Consider the following 27,557-nt stretch of genomic DNA (forward strand, 5'->3'; position numbering starts at 1 on the left):
GATTCTCCTTTTGCAAAAACAGAAGAATACAAACTTGTGACTTGCTGTTCATGTGAATGAACAGCAAGTGTTTATTGACAAGTTTTACATCACATGTTTAATTTTCTTTTGTGATTGACAAAATTTGGCAAAGTTTTTCCTTGACATGTATCCTTGTTCTTGATCTGAGACAGACACTTGCTCTGAGCATACGACAGTGTTGCAGTCACCAACGAACAACATTTACTATTGTTAAGCAAGTTTGTTACCTGTGAACAGGCTCCCAAGTGGGCGCAGTCTTGGGGGGTCTGGGTCTTGTTCTGCTCGTCAATTTTCCTCTTTGCCCTCTGGGTCTACCTCACTTGAAAGCCTGTTGACAGGCTGGGACATTTGTCAGGTGTTAACACAAACAAAATTAATATAATTTTGTCAAAGATAACTTATCATAGAAAACTTGTTCACATGTCCAGGAAGCTTTGTTTTAATGGAAGCAGCCTGATGGGAGTGTGTTGTCAATTTTGTGATAATTTCCAGCCAAACTATTATTTTTTTTTTTTATTAAAATTATTTTGCCACACCACATATACAATGTAAACAAAAAAATAGATGTAACAATGGCGAGGAGACCTAAAGGAAACTATGAAGCTTATATTAATTAGGTCTCCTCAGTTATTATTTGACCCTTATTTTACAGGATGAAATCAAAAAAGAAGATAAGAACACGAGGACGGATACAAATACAATTTCATACAATTACAATGTCAAACGGAAGGATATATTACGTAAAGGAAAGCTACAAGAAAATGAAAACTACTAATAGTTATTATAGAAAAACGCCTTAAGTGCTAACTATGTCATTTTCCAAACCCATTTTCATACCAGGCTGCTACAAAAAATCAATTAAAGCAAGTGACACACTCCGACACCAACCCACGGCCTGGCCAGTACCTTACACATGTGCACAGCTACATCACTCGGGCAGTGGCAGCCATGAACAGCTGTTTTGGCCTTGTTAGGCCTTATCAGCATAGCATAGTTGTCCATGGGTGCCACTGCCTGGGTGATATGGCTGTGTGCATGCGTAAGGTACTGGCCAGGCTGTGGGTTCATGTCCGAGTGTGTCACCTGTTTCAATTGATTGCTAAAAAAAAAAACATTCAATTTCAGGGTACTCTGGTGTATTAGTGAGGGTGGGGGGTGGGGGTGGAATGCAAATTGGGCAAGTTGTGAGACCCAAGAAAAGTCCAATTACAGTGGAACCTTGATTTTACGATATGGCAAGGGGACAGCATAATCATATTGTTAAATTGGGATGTTGTTGTAAACGAACTCTGGAGTTATAAATAACTTTTGCTGGGATACAGAAATGTTGATTGTTAAATCGGAAAAATCGTTAGATCAAGGATTGTAAAATCTGGGTTCCACTGTAGTGTAGATTACTGACTATACCTTCCCCCAAAAGTCCTAAAGCCCAGAAAGTAACCTCCCATAAATCCATTGTCTTACAGAATAAAATCCTTTCTCCCAAAAAGAGTCCACCAGAAATCCAAACCAGTCTCCAGTCACTATTTATTTAAGCCCCTATAAAAAGACCTTTGTTGCACTTCCCTGAAACTAATATACCTGGGTACACTTGTTCCCACCCCCCTGCTAGGAAGGGGGAGGGGAAGGCAAAACCAACCCAATAATATTGTTAAAATCTCCAGGGGGTAGATTGCATTTTTTTATGTGGGGGTGTGATATTTATAGGCCCTCAAGGTTTGGGGGGGGGGGGGGCAGTTGTGTCATAAAATGGCAAGAAAATGTTGCAAAATAAAAGCTTCCGATGCACCATTATTAATTATTTACTTTTTAATCCGAAAATGTCTCCATCTGAGAGCTTCTGAGTGCAGTGACTGCAATCTTCGCCGACTTCTTTCTAATCCCAGTCTTCACTCGTTCTTTTCCACTCGCTTTCGTTACCAGTCCCTTGTGAGACGCGGTATGTTCAAAATGTTATAAACATTGGCTGTCGATGTTCATCGGCCATCCTCGTTTTCTTACACTCCTTACTGCTCGATCTCTCGTTTGTCCATAACAGATGATATGATACTTACCAGTGACAAACATGAGGCGTCTTTCGCAAACCTGGAAACAAAGGAAAACTTCTGAACGATCCAGTAGCCATGTCCTCAAGCAAATCACCAACGTTCAGGATCCCAACAATGGCAGAGATTGTCAAAGTACTTCTGCCAAGGTAGGATAAATTAGGGATTTGACCGACGCCACACCACTGTTTCTTGAGAAACTCTATTATCTAGCTACGTGTATTTGTCCTGATTCGTGGTCAAAATTCTAAGCTCAAGCCGGATTTGTAAAGGAAAGTTGTGTCGCTAGATACATTGTGCGGCCCTTCTTTCCTTCTCTTTGGTTTTTTGCGTATGTTTAACTGTTTTATTGTGGGAATCGCTTTTACATCATAACTTCTGTACAAAGGTTTCCTCCTCGGTCATTTTAGTTCTGTAAATCGATCCTCCCCGACCCGCCCCCTTCCTAAAGATAGCAAGTTTTTGCTAATGACAAGAATGTTTTTTTTTGTTCAAAGAAACCATTAAAATATGGAAGCTCAAAGGTAATGCTAAAAAAAATCAACCCACTCGATCGGTCTTTTTTGGTTCAAAGGGTGACAGCAAAAATTCGAGGGGTCTTTAAGATGAGGTAAGAAAAAAAAAAGGGACATCCCTTCAGTTTTGGGAGGTTTGCTGTGTGAAAGCAACAAGTTTGCAATATGCGTTTGCCAGCCTAAGGTTGTTTTATGAAGGTCACCAGGCATCAATGCAGTAGAATTTTTTATCTTCAGAGTTCTTAACCTGTCGGAAGGATGGGGACCTTGGTCATTATGCTATAAGAAAATAATGACTGGAGTTGAAATGGGGGCAAAAATAATGCTTTTAAAACTCCACTACCTTTTTACTTCAGGCACCCAGCTTATAAAGAAAGTCTGGACCTGCTACTAAATACGACTAAATATAAACATTCCTTTTTAAAAAGTAAAAGTATTGTATTGTTTCAGTTCATTCAGTCACCAAGTGCTTCCTTCAACTTGTCGTATGGTTTTGAGTTTGACGCTGCAGGATTATCAGAAGTTGATAAGATAGAGCAACACTTTCTTCATGACCCTTCCACCCAGTCTCCTGTTGCTTCTTCTAAGGATGTTGTGGAAGGCCATACCACACCTCAGATGGCTTGGCAAGCCTTTACTCCACACGTAAGCAGTGGCAAAAGAAGTGGAGCTGTAGTGAACAAGTTTGATCATGCTAGGGAGCGCATTTCTACACCCATTGAGGATTCAGAGCACATAGCGTTGTTTTCTTCCACTCATTCGCCCGTGTTCTCTCCTGTTGGTGGTGTCTTTCAAAAGTTTGAGAACAGTAATGATGGATCACATGCTATGAGAAGAAGCTATGAAACCCGTGCTGCCAATAGAAGCAAAAGGTGCATTACTTCATGACATTCAAAATTATTGCTGGTTGCAGTAAAGAAAAAGTGTCCCTTCCCCATGGGAAATGGGCCCTTTGCAGAAAACGGCCACAGGGTACAAAAAACACCTTGCTGAATGGCAAGCTATGCACTGGGACATCCAAAACAAAGGGACTTCATCCAGTCAAATTTAAATTTTCTTTGTATTGAATGTCCCAGTACGTAGCTTGCCATTCAGCAAGGTGTTTTTTGTACCATGTGACCGTTTTCTGCAAAGGGCCCATTGCTATACCTAGAGTAGTTTGAACGCAAGCAGAAGGTGCCTTACCAAAATTAATTAATGATCACAGCTTTCACACAGAAATTCAACAGAATTTGAGTAAAATTGTTGTTTACAGTACTTGAAGAACGTAACTATACTTGTTCCTTCCCCTTGGGAAGTTGTTGTACCTGAAGTAGTTTGAATGCAAGCAGTTAAGGGGCCTTGCCAAAATTAATGATCACAGCTATCATGAAATTCAATCGAATTGGTGTAAAATTGTTGATTACAGTACTTGAAGACTGTCACTTTACTTGTTCCTTTCCCTTGGGAAATTGCTATACCTGAAGTAGTTTGAATACAAGCAAAAGGTCTCTTTAGAATTGGATTGAAATTTATTGTTGATTGCAGTGAAAATTAGTGTCCCTGTGTCACTTAGGATGTCACTTAGGGCTTTTTTCCACTCACCCCTTCAAATGTTTTGCACTGTTTGAGTCTCAGTAGTCTTTCTAGTGTGATTGTATAAGTACAACAGAACAGAAGAATAAAGAGTAGGTTGTTGACATTGGATAAGGGGGTTAGTTTCTATAGAAACTGTGGTGCTGTGTTGGTATAGAGTGGAAAGAAATGTTTGGTTTTTCAACAGAGTTGATGATTTAATTTGGCCACTGTAAAGAGATTTGAGTGCTGACATTTCTAGCATTAGCCTTTGTCAGAGTGAAGGGTTAATGCTGAGACAGAGACGAAAGGCTTATGCTCACAATATCAGCATTCAAATCTCTTTATGGTGGCCAAATTACTTCACCAACTCTGTTGATAAAACCAGACGTTTGTTGGTGACAATGACTAGCTTTTCAACAATCTGAGTTGATGATGACTTGACTCTGAAGAAGACTTACACTAAAGGGTTTTTAGACTTCAGTTAATGTCACCACCAATGTAAGTTCCCAGGACTACCTGTTCAGTGATGTTACCACAAACATTACTGCAGTCAGAATAAATACATTTGTCAGGCTGTCATTAAAGGGCCCTAGTCAGCCACACCTTTGTTTTTGTTTATATGCGAGAGTTTGGCTATTATATTTTTTTTGGAGCATGTTGAAATGAACGAAATCACTGTGGAACTACTAAAGATAATGAAACATACTTTCAGGAACACAACTTACAGTTAAGCAATAAGATATCTCGTCACCATGCAATATTAATAATTTCGATGGCAACTAAAATGGCGAAGGCTGACTGGGGTCCTTTAAGCTCTGAAAAAGCTGGCTTCATAAGGGAAGTAGCTTTGGGAAGCTGTTTTAAAAATAACACATTTTCAATCATTTCTTCTTCTGTTTTACCCCATTTTTAGTCAGCTTTCAGCAGGTCTTTCAGTATCCCTCAGTAGGAGCATCCTGGAGCCTGATGTAACAAGCTCTGGGAACCCCTTGGAGCTGTCTTCCTGGGGCCTTCCTCCTGAAGTCCTGCGGAAGTACAATGAACTGGGGATCACACACATGTTCGAGTGGCAAGCTGAGTGTCTGCGCACAGGGAAGGTACTCACAGGAGGTATGTTCATGAAAAATCAGTTTTCACAATTTAAAATAATAGCAAAGTTTAATTTATACATATACTTTAGGATTTTTTAATAATAGTGGGTTGGCATCAGTTCTTTTGAAACTGTTCAAGTCTTCTTGACCTGTGAACATGCTTTCAAGTGGCGTATAGGATGAAAAAAAAAATCGAGCTCACCCCCAGACCGCGCTCTACTCACTCCACTCCGCTGCCTAGTCTCCGTTCTCTTCGCCCAATGCCTGTTCGCAGGATTAGTTAGTTTGTTTTTCAGACGTAAAAGAAAACCTTCAAAGTTTAAGTTGCCATTGCATACACTTGTAGTGAAAATGTGATATTTAGCAATAATGAGAGAGTAGTTGAGGACAAGCCAGGTTTTTGATTTTTTATGTCAGCCATAGAAGATCACGCTCTCGGATAAAGTTATTTTTTCCTGTTCGTAGGTTGGTGTATTCTTGGAAAAAGGAACGGTATCCACCATCTGCCCGTCTGTCTGTCCATTCATCCACCCTATTACTGCGTTATTAGAAGTAGGGATTTTATGTAAAACATTTTGCTTTGCATCATTTCAGAAGTAAAATTTTTTTGCAGGTAACTTGGTATACTCCGCCCCAACAAGTGCGGGAAAAACAATGGTAGCAGAATTGTTGATGCTTAAACGAGTGCTAGAAACAAAGAAGAAAGCGCTTTTTATTCTGCCTTTCATCAGCGTGGCCCGTGAAAAGATGTTTTACCTTCAGGTACGTAATGCAGCTATCATCCATTTCGCCGTTTGGGCGTGTTTTTAGGGTATTTCCAGGTGGGTGCTTTAGCAGAATAACAACATTTGAGAGTGAAGAGGAAAAGAAAAGATTCAAGATTCCAAGATTCACTCGTCTTTTATCTAGTCTTGTTTATGTTTTCGCCTAACGTATTTCTTTTTTATTTGCGAGAAAAATCCCTCTCAGTAGTAGATCAATTGAATCTCATTATGAAAGCGAGGCTAAATGCAAAGCTTTTGATATGAAAATTAGTTTTGTTTGCATGTGGATGAAAACTTTTTTCTCTTAAAAACTTTGCACTCAGCCTCGCTTTCCCAATGAAGTTCATTTGAAGCAACTCGGAAATGGTCTATTTCTTTTGTTTTATTCCCCTAAGCCTCGTAGCCAAGCTAGAATATTAAGATATCGAAATTTATTCATTACACGGGTAGAACGTTTTATTTTACGGATATCACACAAAGAATACCGGTTTCTGGCCCTTGTTTAAGAACTTAGGCGCAGACGGCATCGGGAAGTCTTATTTTTCACTTTTCGCGCCTTCTGACGAATTTTTAAGGCCATCAGTGATTTGATCTGGACACCAAACCAAGATTTTTCCAGTTCATGGCGAGAAGCGAAAACAAGACAAGAGACGCAACGTGTTTCTTCCGGTTGCTGTTCGAAACCCACGTACATCAAATGAATGCGGGCACTGTCACAGGCATTTTGCTGTATGTCAGTCAAAACTGCTGAAATATTTGACTAAGACCCTGTTATCTAACATAAAATTGCTCTCAGAGCACCAGGAAAAAATATGAAATAACTTCTCTGAGAACGAATAACTATAATCAGTTTTTAGTCATGTTTCCAAAATACACAGGAGGAACTTTAAAAAACTGAGTAATTTTTTTCAAGTTGCAACTATCCCCATCCTGGCCAGCTGCAGCCAAGGATGAATGAAACCAGTTTCTATGCACTAGAAGGGTTATTGTAAAGTAAACTTAACCAGATTGTATTTGATGTTAACATCCATATAAATAAGTGTTTTTTGGCCATTCAAAGTGACACTAACGTAGGTGACAAAGTTCACTATTATCGTTTACATACGGATGAAAAGGAAAAAAAAAAGCGGACATTTTTCTTATGGTTTGGCCTTTCTTCACAACGATGGAAAACGGAGGTTTTTTAGAATGATGACGTTACAATACCATACAAGTCACTAAAAAGAAACGTTTTTTCAATCTCGTTTGCGTATACAGTGGCAATGAAAGAAATGTTTACAAATGGATGGAATCTTGAATGAAAACGCGTTTTTACATGTAACAAGGTGTTCTTTTCTATATTTCAACCCTGAAACCGAGTTGGCCTGTTTATTTAGGAGAATGCCCAACCTATTCTGAGATCGTTAAAAAAAAGTTGAGGTTAGATTTCAGCTAACCGGGCTGAAAAATTTTGAGTCGAGGAATTACAAACTTAAGGAAATTTTCCCTTCTGATGTGACATTCTCGTGACAAACTGAAAATTATCAGCCGTCTTTTTTGGGAGTAAGCGAACAGAGAAAATGGCTGAAAACTGGCTATTATCTTTCTACTTGGCCGAGATTTTATGTTCACGTCTTTTTCTACTAGTCGGCACTTTGATTTAAAGGAAAGTAAAAGTATTTGCAACCGTCTATCGGAGATTGGAATGGAGTAAATCTGACGATTTCAAGCCATATTTCAGTTTATGATGTACTTCTTTCCAATAGAGCTCAATGTTCAAAACTGAAAAAAAAATATTCACAATTCCAATTTTGCAAGAGAGAAAAAACAAATCCCAATAGCTTTGATTTGAATATTAATTTACACTTGACGATTTTGTAGTTGTGTTTCATTTGCACCCTTCGCATTAACATTGCCGCAATTGCCACCATAATCACCCACGAATAGCACCCGCATCTGGCCTCGCAGCTCAATCGGTAGAGCAACGGATGATCAAACCCGGAGGTCGTGGGTTCGATTCCAGCCGAGGTCGGAGATTCTTTTCTTTTCTCCCGTGCGATCTCCCATTTCCTTACTAGGACTAACGCTCAATGGGAAGCTCCTACCAGTGTTTTTCGGTAACCGGATTTTTCCTTTTTTTTTTTTTCCTTTCTTTTTTCAGCGTCTTTGCCAGGAGGCAGGAGTGCGAGTTGAGGGGTACATGGGCAGCCACGCCCCTCCAGGGGGGTTTGCCTCTGTGGACATAGCAGTGTGCACCATAGAGAAAGCCAACAGCCTGCTAAACCGACTGCTGGAGGAGAATAAAGCTCTGTCTTCTCTCGGAATTGTTGTTGTGGATGAAATGCACATGGTCGGTGATCCACACAGGGGATATTTATTGGAACTGTTTTTGACCAAAATACGATACATTTCTGGCTGTACCGGAGAGATGGGAAATGAAGGTAAATTTGAAGAGTGCGTGGTAACCACCATTTTTCATTCTTCCACCGACTCAACAATCATGACTCAGTCAAAGTAAATGTCGAAAAATGTCGAGATAGTCCAACGAAAAATCGGCCTTTTTACTTAAAATCGCTGCCGATCATACAATCTGGGAGATATGACAGTCCCCCCCCTCCCCTCCATTCAAAGTTGTTTCTCTAAGTTTTGAGCATGGTCTTGTATTGCTAACAACAGTGATAAGGGGGGGGGGGGGGAGGGGGGATTGCTTGCACTCGATCACAGACACTTCATTGAAGCGAAAATGAGGTACAGCGTCTCAAGTATTTTTGCAACTGGTTGTAGCAAGCAAGTCGCGAATAGTCCTGCTTGTAATCGTCAAATTGGCCGAGTATCACTCAATGTGAATGTGGTGCGTTTTTTAAACGATCATAAATCAAGTAAAGCAATATCAAGGACAACGCCCCTAACACAACCAACGTATAATGCTTTAAGGAACTTGAATTTGGGATAGCACGCAAAACCTTCAGCTAATTGATTTTTCGGAGTGGAATTGATAGGCTAAATCTATTCTATTCTTAAGCCGCCGTTACACGTTGAAACTTTTAGCTGAAGCTTGTGTGCAACGGAGCTGCGAAACAAGTTTCAACAGGCATTGCACCGTGTAACATAAAATGTCGAAACTTGTTCGGGAACGTTGAAACTGGTCTCAAAATGTTATCACCAGATTCCCGCAATATAAGTCGATACCAGTTCCATGCGCTTGGTCGTGAGCGCGCGGTTTCTGATTGGCTTACGCAGCGTAGCGTGACAAGACCGAACGAGACCAGTTTTACGAAGTGGTGTTACATGGTGAAACTCTTGTTTTTTTCACCACTGCGACCGTTGCGAGCTGTTGCAGAAGTAGAAAGCGCTTCTACTTTTCGTGAATCTTGTCTCGCAAAGGAAGTTCGAAAAAGTTCCACGAAACCGACCATGTTACACGGTGCAACGCCTGCTGAAACTTGTTACGCAGCGCCATTGCACACAAGTTTCAGCTAAAAGTTCCAACGTGTGACGGCGGCTTTAGATAACTATAAAGGAGATATTTCAGCTTTCAGAGTTTTCAGTCTCGGCCGAAATAGTTCATTATATATACATGTACTCCCTTCGTCATTTCAGCTAACGAAACATCACCCGCGATACAGATAGTCGGAATGAGTGCGACTTTACCCAATCTAGACATGCTCGCAAGGTGGTTGTCCGCTGACCTGTTCTTCACGGACCACAGGCCTGTCCCACTGACGGAAATGATCAAAATAGGCTCGACACTCTACGACGGGGACATGAAGAAAATTCGAGAAATCAGCGGTGGAACCGTGACAGGGGACGATGATCACGTGATACCTTTATGCAAGGAGACCATTGTCGAAGGGCACTCGGTCCTAGTATTCTGCCCGACAAAAAACTGGTGCGAAAAGCTGGCTGAGTCCATTGGCAGGCATTTTGCCGAGATAGGAAGCTTGGCTCTTCAGGAGGAAGGCAGCAATACAGCCCCAGGTGGAGGATTTGTGAAAGCTTCTACGCTAGTCACCTTTAATTACGCGGCGTTGAAGGAAGTGATAGAGCAGTTAAAACGCACACAAGTCGGCTTGGACTCCGTGTTGTCGCGTTTAGTCCCACATGCGGTGGCGTTTCATCATGCGGGGCTCACTTTTGATGAGAGGGACATTATTGAAGGGGCCTTTAGACAGGGGTCTATTCGTGTGCTCGTGGCGACCTCTACACTCTCTTCAGGTAAGAACGATATCAGGGACTATGGCAACACCAACGAAAACGTCGCTTGAAAATATTACTTCGCTTTCTTGTGCCACTTCGCGGTTATTCCAATTCGTTCAACTTGTACAATGTGGCCGATATATCTAGTACATGCAACAGAACAGATGGGAACGGCGTTTAAGTAGAGACAGAGAATGAAAAAAATTACGTTGATGTGTTCACGCTCTCCACCGAACCTTGAATTTGGTCATTTCACGTTGTAGTTTTGCCGACGACGGCTAAGAAATGTATCAAAATTTAAAAGCACGTACAGGACCTTTGTTTTACTCATGAAATCCTATGGTTTTGTGACGTTCTCGTTCTATTATCGTCTTTCTAGCGGCCTTCAAAGATTTACTTTTTTTACGCAAGTTATCCGACGTTTATTTTGAATGAATGGTGAAATGAATGAAATGAAAGCTGGGTTATTTCAGAATTGACAAAGATAAAGTGAAATCTCTGTGGCGTCTTTTTCTTAGGGTGAATTTGTTTTCAGCGTACGAGCATGGCTGTCTTCGCCTTCGAACAATAAGCAAGGAGTTGAATGTACTTTCCGTGCTCTGCTGCTAACAAATTCATTCTTTGTCAGTCAATCTCGTCGTTAATTGATAGAAAATCATCATACAGTCAACTCTCGCCTTGCGGACACCTCGCTATTACGGACACCCCGATAATACGGACAGCAACTAGATCCCCGGCAAAAATAAATTACAGACGTTTGATTGAAATAAATTCCCGCTATTACGGACTCTCGCTATTAAGGACACCAAGTCGTGGTCCCGAGGGTGTCCGCAATAAAGAGAGTTGACAGTATATGTCTCCCAAATTTCAGGAGAATAAATAAAACAAGGTGGTCAGAGTTATTTTGGCTGCAGACGAGGTTTTTGTGTTTAGTCATAATGTGCTAAGTTTTATTCCTGTACCTTACTCTAAATCTTTTTTCGAGTTCATTTTGATACCAAAGAGGCATGGAAAAAAGGATTTGATATTAGTTGTCCACTCGCCTCTTGTTAATGGCACCTTTTAACAAGAATATAGTCTTCTTCTAAGAACAGGGCCACTCCGCTTGGTGTGCACCTGTGTTCCTTTAGTATCAAAATGAATTCCAGCTCGTAGCTATTGTCTATAAGAGTACAGAAAATAATAATAAAATACAGATGTAACGCGCGCGCTTTCTCAACGGAAAATAAAGCCAATTCCGCTCGTACGTTTTCCGTAAGGCTGATTTAGCAACAGACGGGAACGTCAGTTGACAACGGCGCGCGCATCAAGAATACCCATATCATAAGATAGTCGAAATAGACTCGTGTCCAGACTATTCCGCGCGCTCTCGCGTCCTCAAATGACGTTCCCGTTCTGTTGCTAGATAAAAATAATTCGACAACAGACCATAAAATGACGTCGTAAAATGTGCAAAACTTGGCAGTGAAACCGCTCGCCTGCGGCTCGTGGTTCCACTTGAGTTTCTACCTTAATTCGTATACATTAAACAGCCGTCTTTTTACATTTTTAGGAGTAAACCTACCCGCCCGTCGTGTGTTAATCCGTACTCCAATATTTCATGGCAAGCTGGTCGATGCGCTGGTCTACAAACAGATGGCTGGCCGAGCAGGACGCAAAGGAGTGGATGCCCTGGGAGAGAGTGTCCTGATTTGTAAACCCGCTGAGCGACAGAAGGCGACATCGCTGTTGAATTCTCAACTCAAAGCCGTGCAAAGCTGTCTGCTTGGTAGGCCCTCTGCTCTTTTAGGTTTCTTTAAATTTGAATACAGTAGCAGAATAACATATTTGTATCAATGGAATGGTCAAATAATGATTCAGTTGTGTTAGCAATAACTCTACTAGTGCACAGAAACTAGTATTAATTATCTTTGCCTGCGAATCGCCATGATGTAAATAAGTTTTGTCGAAATGGATTACAACTTGTAAAAAATTGGCCAACGCCAATTGGCCAAACTTGCAACGCGTCGACGCCACAAAATGTTACGTTAAAAGTTGGTGAATTGGGGATTAATGTTCTCCCGCGTAACTTCACCTTTAGGCAAGGAAGACAACGGTGGCATGAAGCGTGCGCTTCTTGAGGTCATCGCCAGCGGAGTAGTTACCAGGCCTCAGGATGTCGAACGTTACGCGGCCTGCACTTTCTTCGCCTCAGTCCCCACGCAGCAAGAAGCAGACGACACAGATGCTGTTATTGAAAGGACTGTGCAGTTTTTGGTGGAAAATGAGTTTGTTCGCTTACAGAGGTGTGAGAATAAGGATGATGAAAACAAAGAAAACGACAACACAGAAGTGGTAAGTTTAGGAGAGAATTCCTGCTAGCTGTATTAAAACGGGAAGTTCCGGTATAAAGGGGGCCTGGCCTGGCCATTGTAACCTTAGAGTTGTCAATCAACCATCAGAGCGTGAACAACTGACAAACTGATAAATTTGGCTTAGTTTTAAGAATTAACCCTGTTCAAAAAATTAGAACTTGATATCTCGTATTGCTGTGGTGATATTTTGGAATTTTGAGGTATTTTTTTAGAGAACGCTTGTTTCAGCCACCTGCGACGACTGCAGTTTTATTGTCCTTTTTAAGCGGACATTCTTGTTTGAGGATTGTGCCTGACTGCAGTGAAATTTAAAACTTTTTTTTAAAGACGCCCTTTTTAGGTCTTTTGGTAGAATCGAATCTTCTAAAGTTTTGGTATCTGTAAGCGGGTAAAACTGTCATTTTTTTAAATTTTTCCCCTTGAAATCCTCTCAAAATTCAAAATAATTTCAGCCCCTTTTTAAAGATTAACGTCCTGCAAAACGAAACTTTAACCGACCCTTTTGAAGACTGTGGGTCGCGTGTTATTAGTAACCGCTGTAACAAACATCCATTCAAACGGCCGCGCTTATTGGAAACTGAGGAAGGCGCTAAATCGCATCAGTAGAAACGAACTAACGCGTGATAACAGGTTACCTTATCACTGAATCCAAGTCTAACGACCCTCCTTCAAAACCTCAGTGGCGCTGCTATTGCCTAGTCCCTGTACGACTTTCTACCAGGCCCTCACCATCAATTCGTTTTGGTGACGTAATCGAGGCGAACGCCCGGACCACGTGATCCGAAACGGATTGACCAAGATGAAACACTGAGAGAGGTTTGGGAACTAAGCAAGTGCTACTACAAAATGCGGTATCGATTCCATCTTCTTGCAGCGTCGTCTTGTTAGTTTATCAGTTGTTTTATTTATTTATTTTTTTTCAGGCACAAGTGAATGAGCAGAGATACGTCCCCACTCAACTGGGCGTGGCTACATTATCATCTGCTTTGTCCCCGGACGAGGCTTTGGCTGTATTTGCAGAGATTCAAAGGGCTCGAAAGTGTTTCGTACTGGAGAGCGAACTGCACACCATTTATCAGGTGAGCTCAAACGAATTCGGCATTTTTTAAGTGTCAATATTTCTCAAACAATTTTTTGATGGCACGTACAATGATCGATGTAGACCGAAACACTTGTGGTACAAAGGTTTGGAGGAGGGTAAGTGAGTCTTAATGATGATGACCCAGCTCCCCTAAAGCTTTGTGCTCAGTGCGCCCAACTGGTGTTTAGCAGGTCATGAGTTTAGCTCCCTCCAGGAACTCCATCACTGTCCAGTCCTACAGGACTGAAACCTTAGTTTGTATTTGTATTTTTTGTATTTTTCTACTCCAGTTTCATCTAGTTTAACTGATATTGTGCCCGTTTTACACAGGATGATAATAGTTTCGAGGAGGACCGGTCACGATGCGGGTGAATTGGACAACATTCAGGGACTCTAATTTTCCTCTGTCGCTTTGCCGAACACATCTTTCGTACTTGCTATTGAAATTGTGTGCAACAAAGTGCCGGTATTTTGCAAGTATAGTTACAATGGCGTATTACTATCGCTCATGACATGCCAATAACGGTTGATTTGTTTGGATGCAATAGCGTTTTAGTATTCGTTTCAATGCAATGTCCGGTTGGTTAAAATGGTGTGCAATATCGGATGGTTACCACGATGCACTAATATTGTTAACCATTGGTTTCCCAGGTGACTCCAATATACATCCAAGACCAATGGCCCAGCATAGATTGGTACCAGTACCTTCGCATCTGGGAGCGCCTACCCGCAAACATGCGCCGTGTAGCGGACCTGGTGGGAGTAGAGGAAGCGTTCCTCGCTAGAGCCATGCGAGGCCGTATTCTGACGCGTACCGATCAACATCGCCAATCGCTTGCCGTTCATCGAAGATTCTTTGCTGCGCTGGCACTTCAAGACCTTGTGCATGAAGTACCTCTAAATGTAGTCGCCAGGCGGTACGGAGCAAACCGCGGAATGTTACAATCTTTACAGGGTTCTGCTGCAACGTTTGCAGGAATGGTCACAGTTTTCTGCGAGAAGCTCGGCTGGACTAACATGGAGCTGCTGCTGTCGCAATTTCAGAGCCGCCTTTCGTTTGGCGTCGAGCGGGAGCTTTGCGACCTGGTACGAATATCTTTGTTAAATGCTGCGCGTGCGCGCATGCTGTACAACGCTGGCTATCACACCATCGCGTCCGTGGCGGCAGCGCCTCCGTCTGAGATCGAGAATATTCTACACAATGCTGCGCCATTTGTCAGCGGACTCAAGCGCGGACAGGAGACTGAGACAGAGGTACGAGAACGCAGTGAAGCACGAGTGATATGGGTCGCAGGGCGGAGAGGACTTACTGAAGGAGCTGCTGCAAAGCTAATTGTAAGCGAAGCGAAACAACTTCTGCAAACTGATGTGGCACAGCTTGGAATACAGTGGAGGCCACCGGAGACTGCGGAAAATGATGGCGGACGCGGCATCCGAGGGGAAGCAAATAGCTCCAGTGCGGCAGATGTCAGCCCCAGTTCTTCCAATGCGCGGCCTCCTAACGCATTACTGAATGGCGGTGGTTTACGAGCGGCAGGCAGAAGAGAAACAATTCCTGCTGCACATTCGAAAACTGAGGTTTGTGCAGGTGAATCGTCAACCGGCAGACCAAAGCATAACATGAATACAGAGACTATAGAAGGTGAAATGTCTGCGAAAAGTGGTTGTGGCGAGAAAATTACGGGCCTATTTAGGCCAGAGAATCATATTGTTGGAACAGGTTCAGTTGGTAGAGAAGAACCTACGCAATCTGGCGCGAATTTCATTAAACCTTTAACAAACGTGAAGGCACCAACGCCGGCAAACCATGTATATGCCGATTCCAAACTGAAAAGCCGAGTTGACTTCAAGAAAGCGACGGACGTTGCTCCCAAATTAAACTATGAAGATTGTGTTAGAGCATCAAAGTCACTCTCTAGTCACGCTGAGAAAAAGCCGCACAGGAATCCGAGTGTCGTAACAGTTGGATCGTGTGTAGTACCTTCCATTACTAGTTTAGGGAATGAGGCTATTCCCCGTTCAAGAACCAAGCGGCGCTCGCCAGTTCCTGAAATACCTGAACCACAAGAAAAATTAAAGAGGAAAGAAACCACGGAAGTGGTCATTCAGGAAGAACCAAAGACCATTTCCGGCCGGGAAGAGTCAAGGCACACTTCCGGTCCGAAAGAGTCAAGGAACACCTCCGGTCCGAAAGAGTCAAGAAAGGCTTCCCCTGTCTTGGAGGTTTCCGCTGATTCTAAACTATGTAACGAGGCGCAGTCTGTTTCGTTGGAGTTGTACTCTGAGCCATTTGAGGGAGAGGAACCTGTTGGACAGGAAAAACCGGTTGATCCTGCTCTTCATGACAGCAACGTCATGCTGGATTCTCAAGCATTGGCTGCGTGTAGTTTGAGTGACACCTGTCTCATGGAGTGTGACATAATAGTTGAAGATGAAGCTCACAAGTTATCGGAACATCCTGGTTCTGAGAGCGATGCCAAAGTATCGTGTCAAGACCTGGTGCATGATCAAAAAGACATTATCACCACCGTTGGGCGCAGTGATTTTGCTGCTGGCGAAAGTCAAGATATTATTGGTGAATTTGACACCCAGCCGAGACTCCAAGGAACAGGAGAATTCCATGCGGAGCGAAGCTTCGAGTTTTCGCCATCGTTAGCCTCACCCGTTCCTCGATCGCCAAGACGCAGAGCAGCTGATGATGTAGCCTCTACCAGCGCAACAAATTCATTTTCACTTCGTCTCTCATCCAGTGATGGCTTCTCTGATCTCTCCTCGATGGCGATGATTGATTTGATGGAAAAGGAAGCTGAGACCATTGACTTACAGAAAGAGGCAGAAACAGCTGTGCACCTTAATGAAGCTAATTTCACGAAAATTAAGCACTTGAAATCCACCGAATCAGCCAATGACAATGACGAAAAATCACCTGCTAAGAAAATGCCACGCAATGAAACGCTACATAATGTAGAATTTGAGAGGAGAGAGATCCCAGATTCTGAAGTGGTTCCTTCGACACCGCCGAGAGAGAAAAAACTCACGCAGGCGGATTTTAAAACGAAAACTTCAGCGACTCCTTTGTCTACAAGAAAACGACCTTCTCCGCGACGCTCCCCGTACACAAAAACCTGTGACGAAGGGCTGTCAATCATTGACGTCGCAGGTCACGAACAGGTTTTCTCCATGTTCCTCAAAGAGTGGCGCAGTCAAACGCGTTTTTCGTTAGCAGTGGCTTGTGAGCGCGTCCTTGATAATGCTCCCAGGATTGGAGGACGATTCACTAATGTGCCAACCTCGGAAAGAACCTCGCGGGGCCTTAAAGTGGAAGGAGAGGATCTGGTGGTCGTTGGAATTGCGGTGAGCTGGGGCGGGAAAGACGCCTATTACGTGTCTCTTAAGGAGCATGCGCAATCGGAAATCAGTCAACCGGACGACAGTCAGGCCGAGTCAGCGATCGATAGCAATCTGACGCTTGTTCGTCGTGTAAATGCATTGAAGAGTGTTGTTCAGTTCTTGACCGAGAGAGGGCGGTTCATGGTTTGTTTTGATGTCAAGGAACATTTCAAGGTGAGATAATGAATAAGAATAAAGAAACATGTCAAATTATTAGGAATAGATGTTTAAACTGAGATCAGTGTAAAACAAATGTGTCATAGTGGAGAGAATTAGTAGCTTGATAACGTGCTTCGCACGCCATAGTTGATGGGCGCGAAGGTGATCGTCTTTCATATTCTCCTGAATTTACAAACAGGAATCCTAAAGAAATTTCACTTTCCATGGACAGCGCGTTAGTCGACGATCAGCAAGTAAACACTGATGATTGAACAAATTAAATCAAGGACGGTCCTCCTTTGGTACTGCGCATACGTTCTGCGCAACTCGGGATGGTCGGGGAAATTCTGATTTCTTAAGGACTGTGCCTGGCCTCCTAGTTCAAAAGTATTATTACGCGGTTTATGACTATGCGGGGAAAGAGGATCTTAGCAAGGGCTTTTGAAATCCAAAAATAAAATTGGGGGTAACCACGCATTTTTCAGTTCAATTTGGAAAAAAACGCCAAACACTGTTATGTATTGGAAAGCTTTTTTAAAAGCCGAGGCCCGCGTTCCTCCACCGAACGGACCCTTCGTAGAGTGGAATACCGGAGCCCAGAGAGCCATCAATGGAGCCTATTGACCATGTTGAATGTCTGCTGGACAGCTGTTTGTACGTTATTCAGGCTGAAAAGTTTAGACGTACTACAAAATAGTTTCATTCATTTGTTAATATTTCTTATCGACTGGAGCACTGTCACGCGTACGCCACCTGTCAAGTAAACTTTGCATTAAACGTTAAATTTATCTTTCATGATGGCTTCTTTATCACCAGGTCTTTGCTCGTTCTACTGGGATCTCTCTTAGCGGACCTGCCGAGGACCCAAAAGTAGCGAGTTGGCTCTTGGATCCAGGAGCTAAAGAAAAGAACCTTCACCAACTCATAGGACAGCACCTACCTGAGGAAGCACCTCTTTTGGAAGGTTACATTAGTTAAGCTGTTACTTTCAGTTATCAAGTAATCTATGCTTCTTGACCTTTTTTTCCTTTTGTAAGAGGTTATTATGAATTTTGTTTTGAATATGAGAAAAAATTGTTCAACTAAAGGATCGCGTGATAACTTGTAACGAGCAGTTAACGATTTCTTTCGTAAACCTTTATTTGGTGTCAGGACAGAATTTGGTTTAATGTAACTTCTGTCATTTTTGAAACAACAACAATAACAACATCAAAACGCCAAGAACAACAATAACAACAACAACCACAACAACAAATCAACAGCCATAAACAAACTGTCAAGCTCAAGTAAACATTTCCAATAGTTTCGATGTTTAACGCTGTATCAAGGGAACTTACTGGTCCACCTTCATAATTATAGTGTACGTTTTCGTTGCTGTAACCCGAGATTAACGCAATTTCAACACAGCACCTTTAAATTCCGGCTCCTATTTAGTGTTTCTTGTGTAGGCGCAGACGATTAAATGGGGAAGGTGTTTTCCCAGTCATTGCAATTGATAACATGGTTTGTAATGATTTTATACTTAGGCACCGGAGGTGGACTGGGTACAGGTGGACTGGCACTAGCTTATCAATGTCAGCAGAGTGGCCGAGTGAGGGCCTGTGTCGAGTCTGTTTTAGTTCTTTCGTTAATGAAAAAACTGCGGCCATTGGTGGAAGCAGAGGACCTTACGTTGGCTTTTACAAAGGTTCTGTGTTTTATGCTGAATTGAACGTTCAAATATCTATTTTAGTACAGTTCAGTTTCTAGTAATATGCATGCATTATCAGTAGTCTCTCTTCCTGAACTTTAACAAACTACCTCTTTATTTTCCTTTAATTGATAATTAGCGTTATTCTTAAATTTGAATTCAGTGCAAGTTTGTTACGCCCAGGATATAGACAAGCAGTTAATGTGTCCCTCGATCAAGGAATAATTGCACCCAAAACAGAATTCTTGTCTGTTGTCGCTCTAAGGATTTCTGTTTTCCCGTACCCGGGCATGAATCTGTTCCAAAGGTCAGTCTTTGACGTAATAATTCGCGTGCGCCGTTAGGTGTTAGTGTGAACGGAACACGTTGTGTACTAGCTTGGCTGTTTAGGTGGTATTTAGAGTGGTATTTGAATGGAATTGCGGGGTTTTTTTTTTTTGTCACTCCCTGTAGGTGGAGATGCCATCTGCACTCTGCTTAGCTCGCATGGAGTTGAATGGCTTAGGATTCTCAGACACACAGAGTGAACATCTAAAGAACATACTGCAAGCCAAACTGCGTACACTCGAAGAGGAAGCGTACCGATTGGCCAATCACAGCTTTTCGCTGACCAGCCGCGAGGATGTGGCTCAGGTATGATTGAGTTGGTTGCAATCTCGTACCCAGAGTCCTCAGGCTCTTTGGCCAGCAGTTGGTCGCCAGGAGACCAACCGCTGGACAAAGATCCTGAGGACTCTGGGTACGAGATTGAATTGGTTGAGGAAAGTTACTTGTTACTGTTGCTTCGTATCTCCATCGCTTTTCAAATGTCACAATACAGTAGAAGCCTGCTAACTCGAACTCCGAAGGGAAACAAAAAATATTTCCATTTTGCGGGGTAAGCGTTGAATTTCAATTATCTTGTTAGAAATTAATAGAGTATCTTGGATTTAACAATCTTTTGCAATCACGAGTCACTTGGGTGCAATAAGTTTGTTTTGTGACAGCCTTTTGATTTTTGATAAGACCATCATGATTTACTTTGAGGATTTCAGCCACAATTTTAAGAGGAAATAAAGGACAAAACAAAGGTTGAGATCTAGGTAAGAACGTTTCCATACATTAAAATCACGTTAACAATACGATTTCGACACGCCAATCAGCTGTGTTCTGACTCCTTGACGTTTACCGACCGACTTTTTTTTTACATTAGTATTAGTATTAGTATTATTACAATAGTATCAGGGTCATTTGAGTCAAGGGAAAGTTAAACTATTTCGAGTTAACGGGGAGTTCAAATCAAATCCGGGGGAAATCGGGTTAGCGGGCAGTTCGAGAACCGAGTTCGAGTTAGCGGGAATCTACTGCATTTGAAGCTCAATATTTAACACTCTCTCCTCCCCTGTAGGTACTATTTGTCGAGCTCAAGCTGCCACGTGATGAAGATGGCCAGGCTACCAAGCGTAAGACTTTAGGCGTGACCAGGCGAGGCACATCACGTGTCACCAAACATCCGAGCACCAACAAAGACGTTCTAGAAAGACTGAAGTCGCTTCACCCGCTCCCTGGACTGATTATTGAATGGCGAAGGATCAACTCAGCGTTAACGAAGGTTGTTTTTCCACTGCAGAAGGAAAAATGTTTGAATGTGAGAGTTAACATGCCACGAATCCACTCACTGAGCCAAACACACACGGCCACGGGCCGAGTCTCGTTTGCAGAACCGAACTTGCAGAACGTTCCCAAAGATTTTGACATCACTTTGCCAACGACTATTGCAGAGAGTCCCCCTCCTGGAGCCTGGAACGAGAGGTCTTCCTCAAAACGAGGCCAACGCAGAGGAAATCGACGGAACACGATCAACGTGAAGCCTGGGTCGAGTTCAATAGGGAATGGGCCTGACTATGCAGTAAGCATGCGGAATGCTTTTATTCCATTTAAAAACGGGGTGCTTTTTGCTGCGGACTATTCTCAACTTGAACTAAGGTTAATTGCCCACCTCGCAAACGATGAGCGCCTGCGCAAAATCCTTAATGGAGGCGGAGACGTGTTCAGAATGATCGCCGGCGAACTTTTTCGCGTGCCTGCGGAGTCAATTAAAGATGACCAGCGGCAGCATGCCAAACAAGTTTGTTATGGGATCATTTACGGGATTGGCGCGAAAGCTCTTGGAGAACAACTCTGTCTGACTGAGGAAGAAGCTGCCCTGTTCATTGATAAGTTCACGTCCCGCTATGTTGGGGTGAAGAGATACTTGAAAGAGACGGTAGAGGAGTGCAAGAAGCACGGCTTTGTGAAGACGGTGACCGGACGGAAAAGATTTCTTCCGGCTATAAACTCACCGAACGTGCATGCGCACAGCCAAGCAGCGCGGCAGGCTGTGAATACCACGGTGCAAGGGTCAGCGGCAGATCTAGTAAAAACAGCCATGGTTAACATCGACAAGAGGCTAGCTGAGGATTTCCCATCATGCGCCATGACACATAGACATGCCTCCCCTGATTTGCATTCAATTGGAAACAAAATCCGGGGGAGGCGTTTAAAGGCAGATGCTTCACCCCCTGTTGGCGGATATTTTGTTTTGCAGCTTCACGATGAGTTGATATTTGAGGTGTCCGTGAATGAATTGAGAAGCGTGGCGCAGATTGTTAAAACTGAAATGGAGAACGCCATGAAGCTATCGGTGCTTCTACCTGTTAAAATGAAGGCTGGACCTTCCTGGGGAAATATGGCTGAATTTGAACTGTAATATATTGATTAAACTGTTACCAACTTTCTTATTCCTGTTCAAGAAAAAATAATTCATCGTACACTTCTCTTATTTATATTTATCTATTTATCAGCTTGAAGGAGGAAGCAAAGAAATGGAACATTGTGTTGTCCCGCTGTGCGGGAAAGCGAATCAGTAACTACGCGGTTTTCACGGCCGGCATTAGAAAGCTGGAAGCGCTTTTTTTCCCGTCACTTTTTCCCTTTATGTGTTAAGGTGATGTTACATGGGACGATTTTTAACGCAACGTTGTTGCCTTAACTTGCTACCGTGTAACAGCGCGCGGACAGCTTTTAACGAAGCAGTCGGCGACACATTCCAAGTTTCGGACCTGCCTTCAAAACCACGCAACACATTGCCACAAAAAAAAGCGTCGTTAAAAGTTGTCTCGTGTAACATCACTTTAATGCTGTAATATTCAAATATTCGGCGAAGGAATATGTAAATATTGTTTCATAGTTTTATACCACAGCGGAAATTATTTCACGCACAAATTAGTTCTGCTTATTTTTATTTATTGCTACAATAGATATATTTTTCAATTAATTGCAAAGACGCCTACACGAACTCGGTACATCTTAGTGAATAACTTCAATAATTTAGGCTGAAATTTAGAGTATTTTCTCTCTTAAATAAACATGTCAATCTAAACATCTATTAATTCCTCTTGGAATGGGGAAATGAACGAGAACATTTTACACTTCCTGTTTATTTAAGCTGCGTTTTGGTCACGTTTTTCACGGGTGCGTCATTGCATAAAATAGCAATACTAGAGCTCACTAAAACAAAATACAAAGAACAAGAAAAATCTATTTCAAATGATCGGCAACAATAGATGTCCACTGCAAGTCTGGCTTGTGGTGTTTCCGAATAGAGAGTACAGTGAAATACGGCCCGCAAAATTGACCAATTATAATGCGCGTACTAACTGAGAGCTGTAATAAATTTCTATAACGCGTCAGCAGTGTTTTATGACTGAATAAATTAGCTGTGATTCAACTCAAGTTTTCCTGAATAAATGTTAAAATGTAGTTCGTTATAAATTCACATGTGACAATTCAATTATTTCTCTGCTGCTCAAAGTAGCTGTTCTTTGGGAGCTCCCGATGGATCCTCCCACAGCGTCTCTCCTTAATCCAGCGTTGTCTCGGCCACATCTTCTAAATATAACTCGCAACGTTCTCCTTACATCACGATTACAGATCGAATAGATGATTGGATTCAAAACTGGAGATAAACACATCAAACCGAAAGTCACTAAATCGTATTCGTACGGTCCGTAAGAACTCGATGTGTAAATATTCCTTGCGATTAAATAAGATCCTCTCGGCAGCCAACAACACATGAAACAAATTGTTACCCCCAGGCAAGATCTGACCGCTTTGGTAACCTTAGTTCGCCTATTTTTCTTAACACAGTGATTCAGTCCCCTTTTCTGATTTTCCTGCAGTCTGGCCGCTAGAAAAATTCTAATATAAGCGAAAATTACTCCTCCTGTTGCTAGTAACATGAAGGAAAAATGAAAAACTCCGAATGCTTTGTTATACTTGGTAAACCTCGTTGGCGTTCGCAGCGAAATCATCCAAATCAACCGGAGAAAATTCAAACATGGAAGGCTCCAAATTAGGAGCAGTCGTTTCCATGCGTTTTTGATGGCCATTTTTGCGGGGTATGTGAGAGGGTAGATAATCGCCAAATATCTGTCATAAGTCAGCGCGCAGACACTGATAAACGAAAGCGATAGCACGTAATCCACAGCCGTCCCCAGTGAAATAAGCCATAGCGGCGTTGGCAAAATGAGAAAGTGAAGCACTTTCCATGGGATTGCCACGAAACCAACAAAAATGTCTGCGATTGCTAAGTTGACAAAAAACAAGTTTCCCGTGTTTCGAAGTCTCCTTTGCGTCCAAAATAAAACGCAAATTCCTGCATTTAAGATGGTAATAATTACGGTTGTTGTGCAGAACCAAGCAATCAAGAACGGTGATATCCAGGAAGGAACGTGTCGAAAGGTGTCGTTATTCTTCGGTTCAAGGCTTTCGTTCATGTCGTAGGGTCAATTCGTTTTCTGGTTTAAACCTCGGATCCGTAAAGTGGGCTGCTAATTATTTCACCACCTTTGATGCGCTTTGGAAAATACGCTCTTGTCAGCTTTGGCAACTTTCTGGTCGAAGGGCAACATCTAGTGTATAATGAATGACATTAGTGGTGCAGCTATTTTAAACTGTTCAGTCAAACGTGCGACGCATAACATTATCGAAAATTATGAAACGTTACGCAAATCCACCTGTCGTCTTTTAGCGCATTTCATCAGTACACCAATTTTAAGGCAGCTGATAAAACGCACTCAAATCATCAAAACATAAACGCAAATTGAAACGATTTTACAATTTCTCAGCGTTTGTTTTCCTAGATTCTTTCTCGAGAGGCCTAACAATGATACGTCAGGTTTAGTCGAAGTGATGACGAATTTACAAGTCCCGGACTTGTCTATTAATTTTTAACATTTTCCGCTTTCAAGGCCAATACCATTAAGGAGATGCATACAAAAAAGTTGATTAAAATCGGTGACACCTGTCTTTCATGCCTTATAATATGGTTGGTAATTCCAACTAATTTACGATATTCTACGCAAACACGTGACTGCAAACACAACCCCCTTCGCCGATTGCCAGTAATACTCTGCGAAAATAGTCCGCGTGAATTAAACTAGGGATTTTCCGCGTATGTTGTAACGTAGCATAAATGTGTATAACAGAAAAACTCTTTGTTCAGTGGCAATATAGCAATAACGTTAAACGTTAAATTATACTGTGAGCAAATAGAATATAATAATTGCGATGATCGACGCTTGGTTTTCATCTGAGTCAAATCCTCATTGAATTAGCGCCGGCTTTAAAAGGCTATCAATGCAATTAGTATTGCTATAAATTGTTATCTTCTTAACTTCAAACTTCGGTTTGAAAGTTCAAAACTCTTCCTTATTATTCAGAAAAAAATATTTTCTGACGCCATAAACTTGTATTAAGTCGGTTTTAGCTTGCATGGGATATTTACATTGACTTTTCCTCTGTATTTTTAAATTTGATCTAAACATATGGGACAGTCAACGGCGAACTCAAACTCCTTCAAAATCGCTCAAAAAACCGCTTTTGAGGTAAAAGGACGACTATATACAACAGATAAGGTAATTCAAAGTTTATTTATCATTGATTTATATACATAGTTAGCGATATATCGCTATAGGTGAAGCAAACGGTAAATCCAGTGCATTTACTATATAATAACAATCGGCTACACAGACACATTGTGTGGGCCCCCTTTGATCTAAAGTGGTTGACATATTGATTAGTTAACATTTCAGCTTTATCTTGTTTTCGGTAACATATCTGTTTACAAATTTAAATGTGCCGCTATTTGTTCTCTGACTTGTTGTTCGAACCGTAAAATTTCTCAAAGTCTGCTTTTGTGGAGTCCAGACTAATTCTCACCTTGCAACTCTGTTGCTCTTTAGTTTCGCTCATCATGATAATTTGGCGCCACGAGAAGTCAACTTGTAGCAAGTCTATTCTATCAAGGAACTAAAACTTTAGTCCTTTATGGAAACGGCTCCCACTCTTCCCATCAGATCATGTACATTTTCTTTTGTAAGGCACAGTCATTTCCAGCGACCTCTCTACCATTACTGTTTGACCGCGCGGGAAAAATGCGTTTGCTTCGCGCTCAAGTTTCCGTGCGGTCAACAGCGAAGAACGCGGCGCAAAACCCCACAAAAACGCTTGCTAGGCAGGCTATCACTCGACCGGAAAAGGATCCTAAGAACTTGCATCAGGTTGTTTAAGAGGTCTAAGATTTCTTTACCGATGATCACGTTGTGTTCGTGTTTTGATTGCTTGGTAAATCAGTGTTACGGCAACAAAAACTTAAACATATCTGAGCAAGCGAGTCATCACAGTAGAAACAATTTTTGCAAAACTTCAATGTGACAGTCGCTATCGTTTCGAAGTATTTACGCAACCTGACGCACTTAGAACAATCATCAGAGGAGGACGCTTAAGGGGGCGCATATTGAAAGAAGGCCACCCTGAGGCCGTTAAAAGAATTTTTAATAAGGTAGACTGAAAGCACAGGCAGCCCAAGTTCGTTATGAAAGAGGGCGCTACCCAAATAGGCCGTGCTGTGTTACAAGGATTTGAATTGCGTCATGATTAACGGTGTATGGCATTTTCATAAATCGATCGTCCTTCCAACAGATTATGAAAATCCCATACAGATCCTTACATTTTCGCTGTAACCGTTAATTCGCAATTCAGATGCTCATAACGCAAGGTCCCCGCCGCTCGGCTTCGGTAGAGTTCTCTTTTATATTGAGCTTGGGCTGATTGTGTGGAAAGCTACTAGCAGGGGAGGGCAAACAAGAACCAGCTACTACAATTTAATCTAAAAGAGAACAAGGCTGATTTCACAGTCAGAGAAATACATTTTTCCAATATTTCGAATGGCGTGATCTTCTTCAGGGTATGTTTGAGAGATAAACATACCTCTCTGGAAGGCGGAAAGGCCGTGCCTTTCGAAATATTGGAAAAATATTTTTCCCTGACCGTGAAATCAGCCTTACTCTTTTTTTTAAAAGTTCATTTGTTCTACGCTTTGTTGCTGATTAGATCCTTTACTATAGAATCCCGGGTACTTTTATTTTGTCGCGGTGGTCCTTCCAAGCACACATAAGTTATTGTTTTTTTGTTACACTGATTAAGCTCCATGATGGCAAGTTAATTGAATTACTATCAGACACAGTTCAGCACACACACACTTATCTGGATAACCTCAAGCAAATTTGTGAAAGCGTCCGTTCTTTCCTACGGCTCCTCAGAATTAATTTCCCATGTTTAAAATTACGCTGACAACCGGTGAAGAAGGAAAATACAACGCCAAAGATCACGAGGGATGTGAACGTGACAAGGAGGTTAAAAAGAAACTTGGATTCCTTAGTTTCCTTTATGCTTCTCTTCTCTCCTCGTCTAACAAGTTTGCTTACCGTTATCCTGTGGACGTGCATGGACACTAGTCCCATATATCGCCTCTATATGGATATAGCCCTCCCCTCCCCCATCCCCAATAGAGTATGGGTTATGGTTCCGCTAAATTTACAAATAGTATCATTAACTCTTACTACACATGCATTAGGCTAATACTTGTGTATTGCCCACCTGTATTCCATCATGCTTTTCCCGCACACCAAGGGGACGATCTAGAGCGTTTTTAGAAGCGTGTTCTCTCCATTGTATCTCCGGCAATGTCGTACCGTAACAACTTGTTAACTGAACATTAATACTCTCAAGGACAGGCGCATTAACTGTAATGTCCGATAATGATTATAAACTCCATCACCTGCTACTACCTAACAGCATGTTTTTCGATAAAACCTCAGGAGACAGCGCCCCTTTAATCACCCGGCCTTGCGCACCTATCGTTTTATGATCACTTTTCCCTCTACGTCGTGTTATTAGCTTTCAAATATTTTTATGTTTTTATAGGGTTTCACATGTTTATAATTAACCTTTCTATTATTATTATCATTGTTGTCATCATCATTGACGTTTTCATTATATAAATTTCTTTACTTTTGCTTAATTTAGTATTACCATTCCTATTGTATATTGTAACACTCTTATTTATACATTGTGCATTGTACACAATTCAGCCTTATAGGCTGCGATATATATATATATATTTTTAATAAACTATCTATTTATCTGTTTGACTTGACAGATTCAGGCAAGCCGGGTACAATTTTTGGTTGATTTTGACGAGCTGTTGTTTACTAAAAGAAGAAGGAAAAGGTCTTTCCAATTCCAAGAAGAATTAGCCACGTCATAGTTAAACAGCGGAACTCTTCGACGTAACACGGAAATAGAGATAAATTTCGCACGACAACTATTTCAATGAGATAATCGTTGTTCCA

At 41.9% G+C, this 27,557-nt stretch overlaps 2 protein-coding genes across 3 annotated transcripts; one reads left to right on the forward strand and one right to left on the reverse strand.

The window, feature by feature from the left end:
• Positions 1-1,989: 1,989 nt before the first annotated feature.
• LOC146466627 (DNA polymerase theta-like) lies at positions 1,990-21,584 on the forward strand. The gene is made up of 14 exons (XM_085127188.1): positions 1,990-2,215; positions 3,032-3,453; positions 5,052-5,248; positions 5,843-5,991; positions 8,134-8,413; positions 9,573-10,187; positions 11,722-11,937; positions 12,250-12,503; positions 13,447-13,602; positions 14,256-17,168; positions 17,970-18,117; positions 18,680-18,840; positions 19,297-19,476; positions 20,231-21,584. Exons 1-14 carry the CDS (start codon positions 2,087-2,089, stop codon positions 21,569-21,571), a joined length of 7,161 nt encoding a protein of 2,386 aa, XP_084983314.1. The 5' UTR covers positions 1,990-2,086; the 3' UTR covers positions 21,572-21,584.
• A 576-nt stretch (positions 21,585-22,160) lies between these two features.
• Positions 22,161-27,076, reverse strand: LOC146466628 (5-hydroxytryptamine receptor 6-like). 2 transcript variants are annotated; one of them, XM_085127190.1, is made up of 2 exons: positions 26,803-27,076; positions 22,161-23,774 (listed from the first exon to the last, which is right to left on the reverse strand). In XM_085127190.1, the coding sequence occupies exon 2, from the start codon at positions 23,637-23,639 to the stop codon at positions 22,629-22,631; it is 1,011 nt and encodes a 336-aa protein (XP_084983316.1). In that variant the 5' UTR covers positions 23,640-23,774; positions 26,803-27,076; the 3' UTR covers positions 22,161-22,628. The 2 variants fall into 2 exon arrangements, with proteins under 2 accessions (XP_084983316.1, XP_084983315.1); XM_085127189.1 differs by lacking the exon at positions 26,803-27,076 and adding an exon at positions 23,880-24,056.
• Positions 27,077-27,557: the final 481 nt, after the last annotated feature.

Source organism: Pavona decussata, unplaced genomic scaffold, assembly GCF_977016875.1.
Source record: "Pavona decussata unplaced genomic scaffold, jaPavDecu1.1 SCAFFOLD_143, whole genome shotgun sequence".
NCBI lineage: Eukaryota > Metazoa > Cnidaria > Anthozoa > Scleractinia > Agariciidae > Pavona > Pavona decussata.

Coding starts and splice junctions, on each gene's coding strand:
- LOC146466628 (XM_085127190.1), bottom strand. CDS start 23,639: ATGAACGAAAGCCTTGAACCGAAGAATAACGACACCTTTCGACACGTT.
- LOC146466627 (XM_085127188.1), top strand. CDS start 2,087: ATGAGGCGTCTTTCGCAAACCTGGAAACAAAGGAAAACTTCTGAACGA. Junction 5,249..5,842: donor AGGGAAGGTACTCACAGGAG/GTATGTTCATGA, acceptor ATTTTTTTGCAG/GTAACTTGGTATACTCCGCC. Junction 18,841..19,296: donor TTACGTTGGCTTTTACAAAG/GTTCTGTGTTTT, acceptor CACTCCCTGTAG/GTGGAGATGCCATCTGCACT.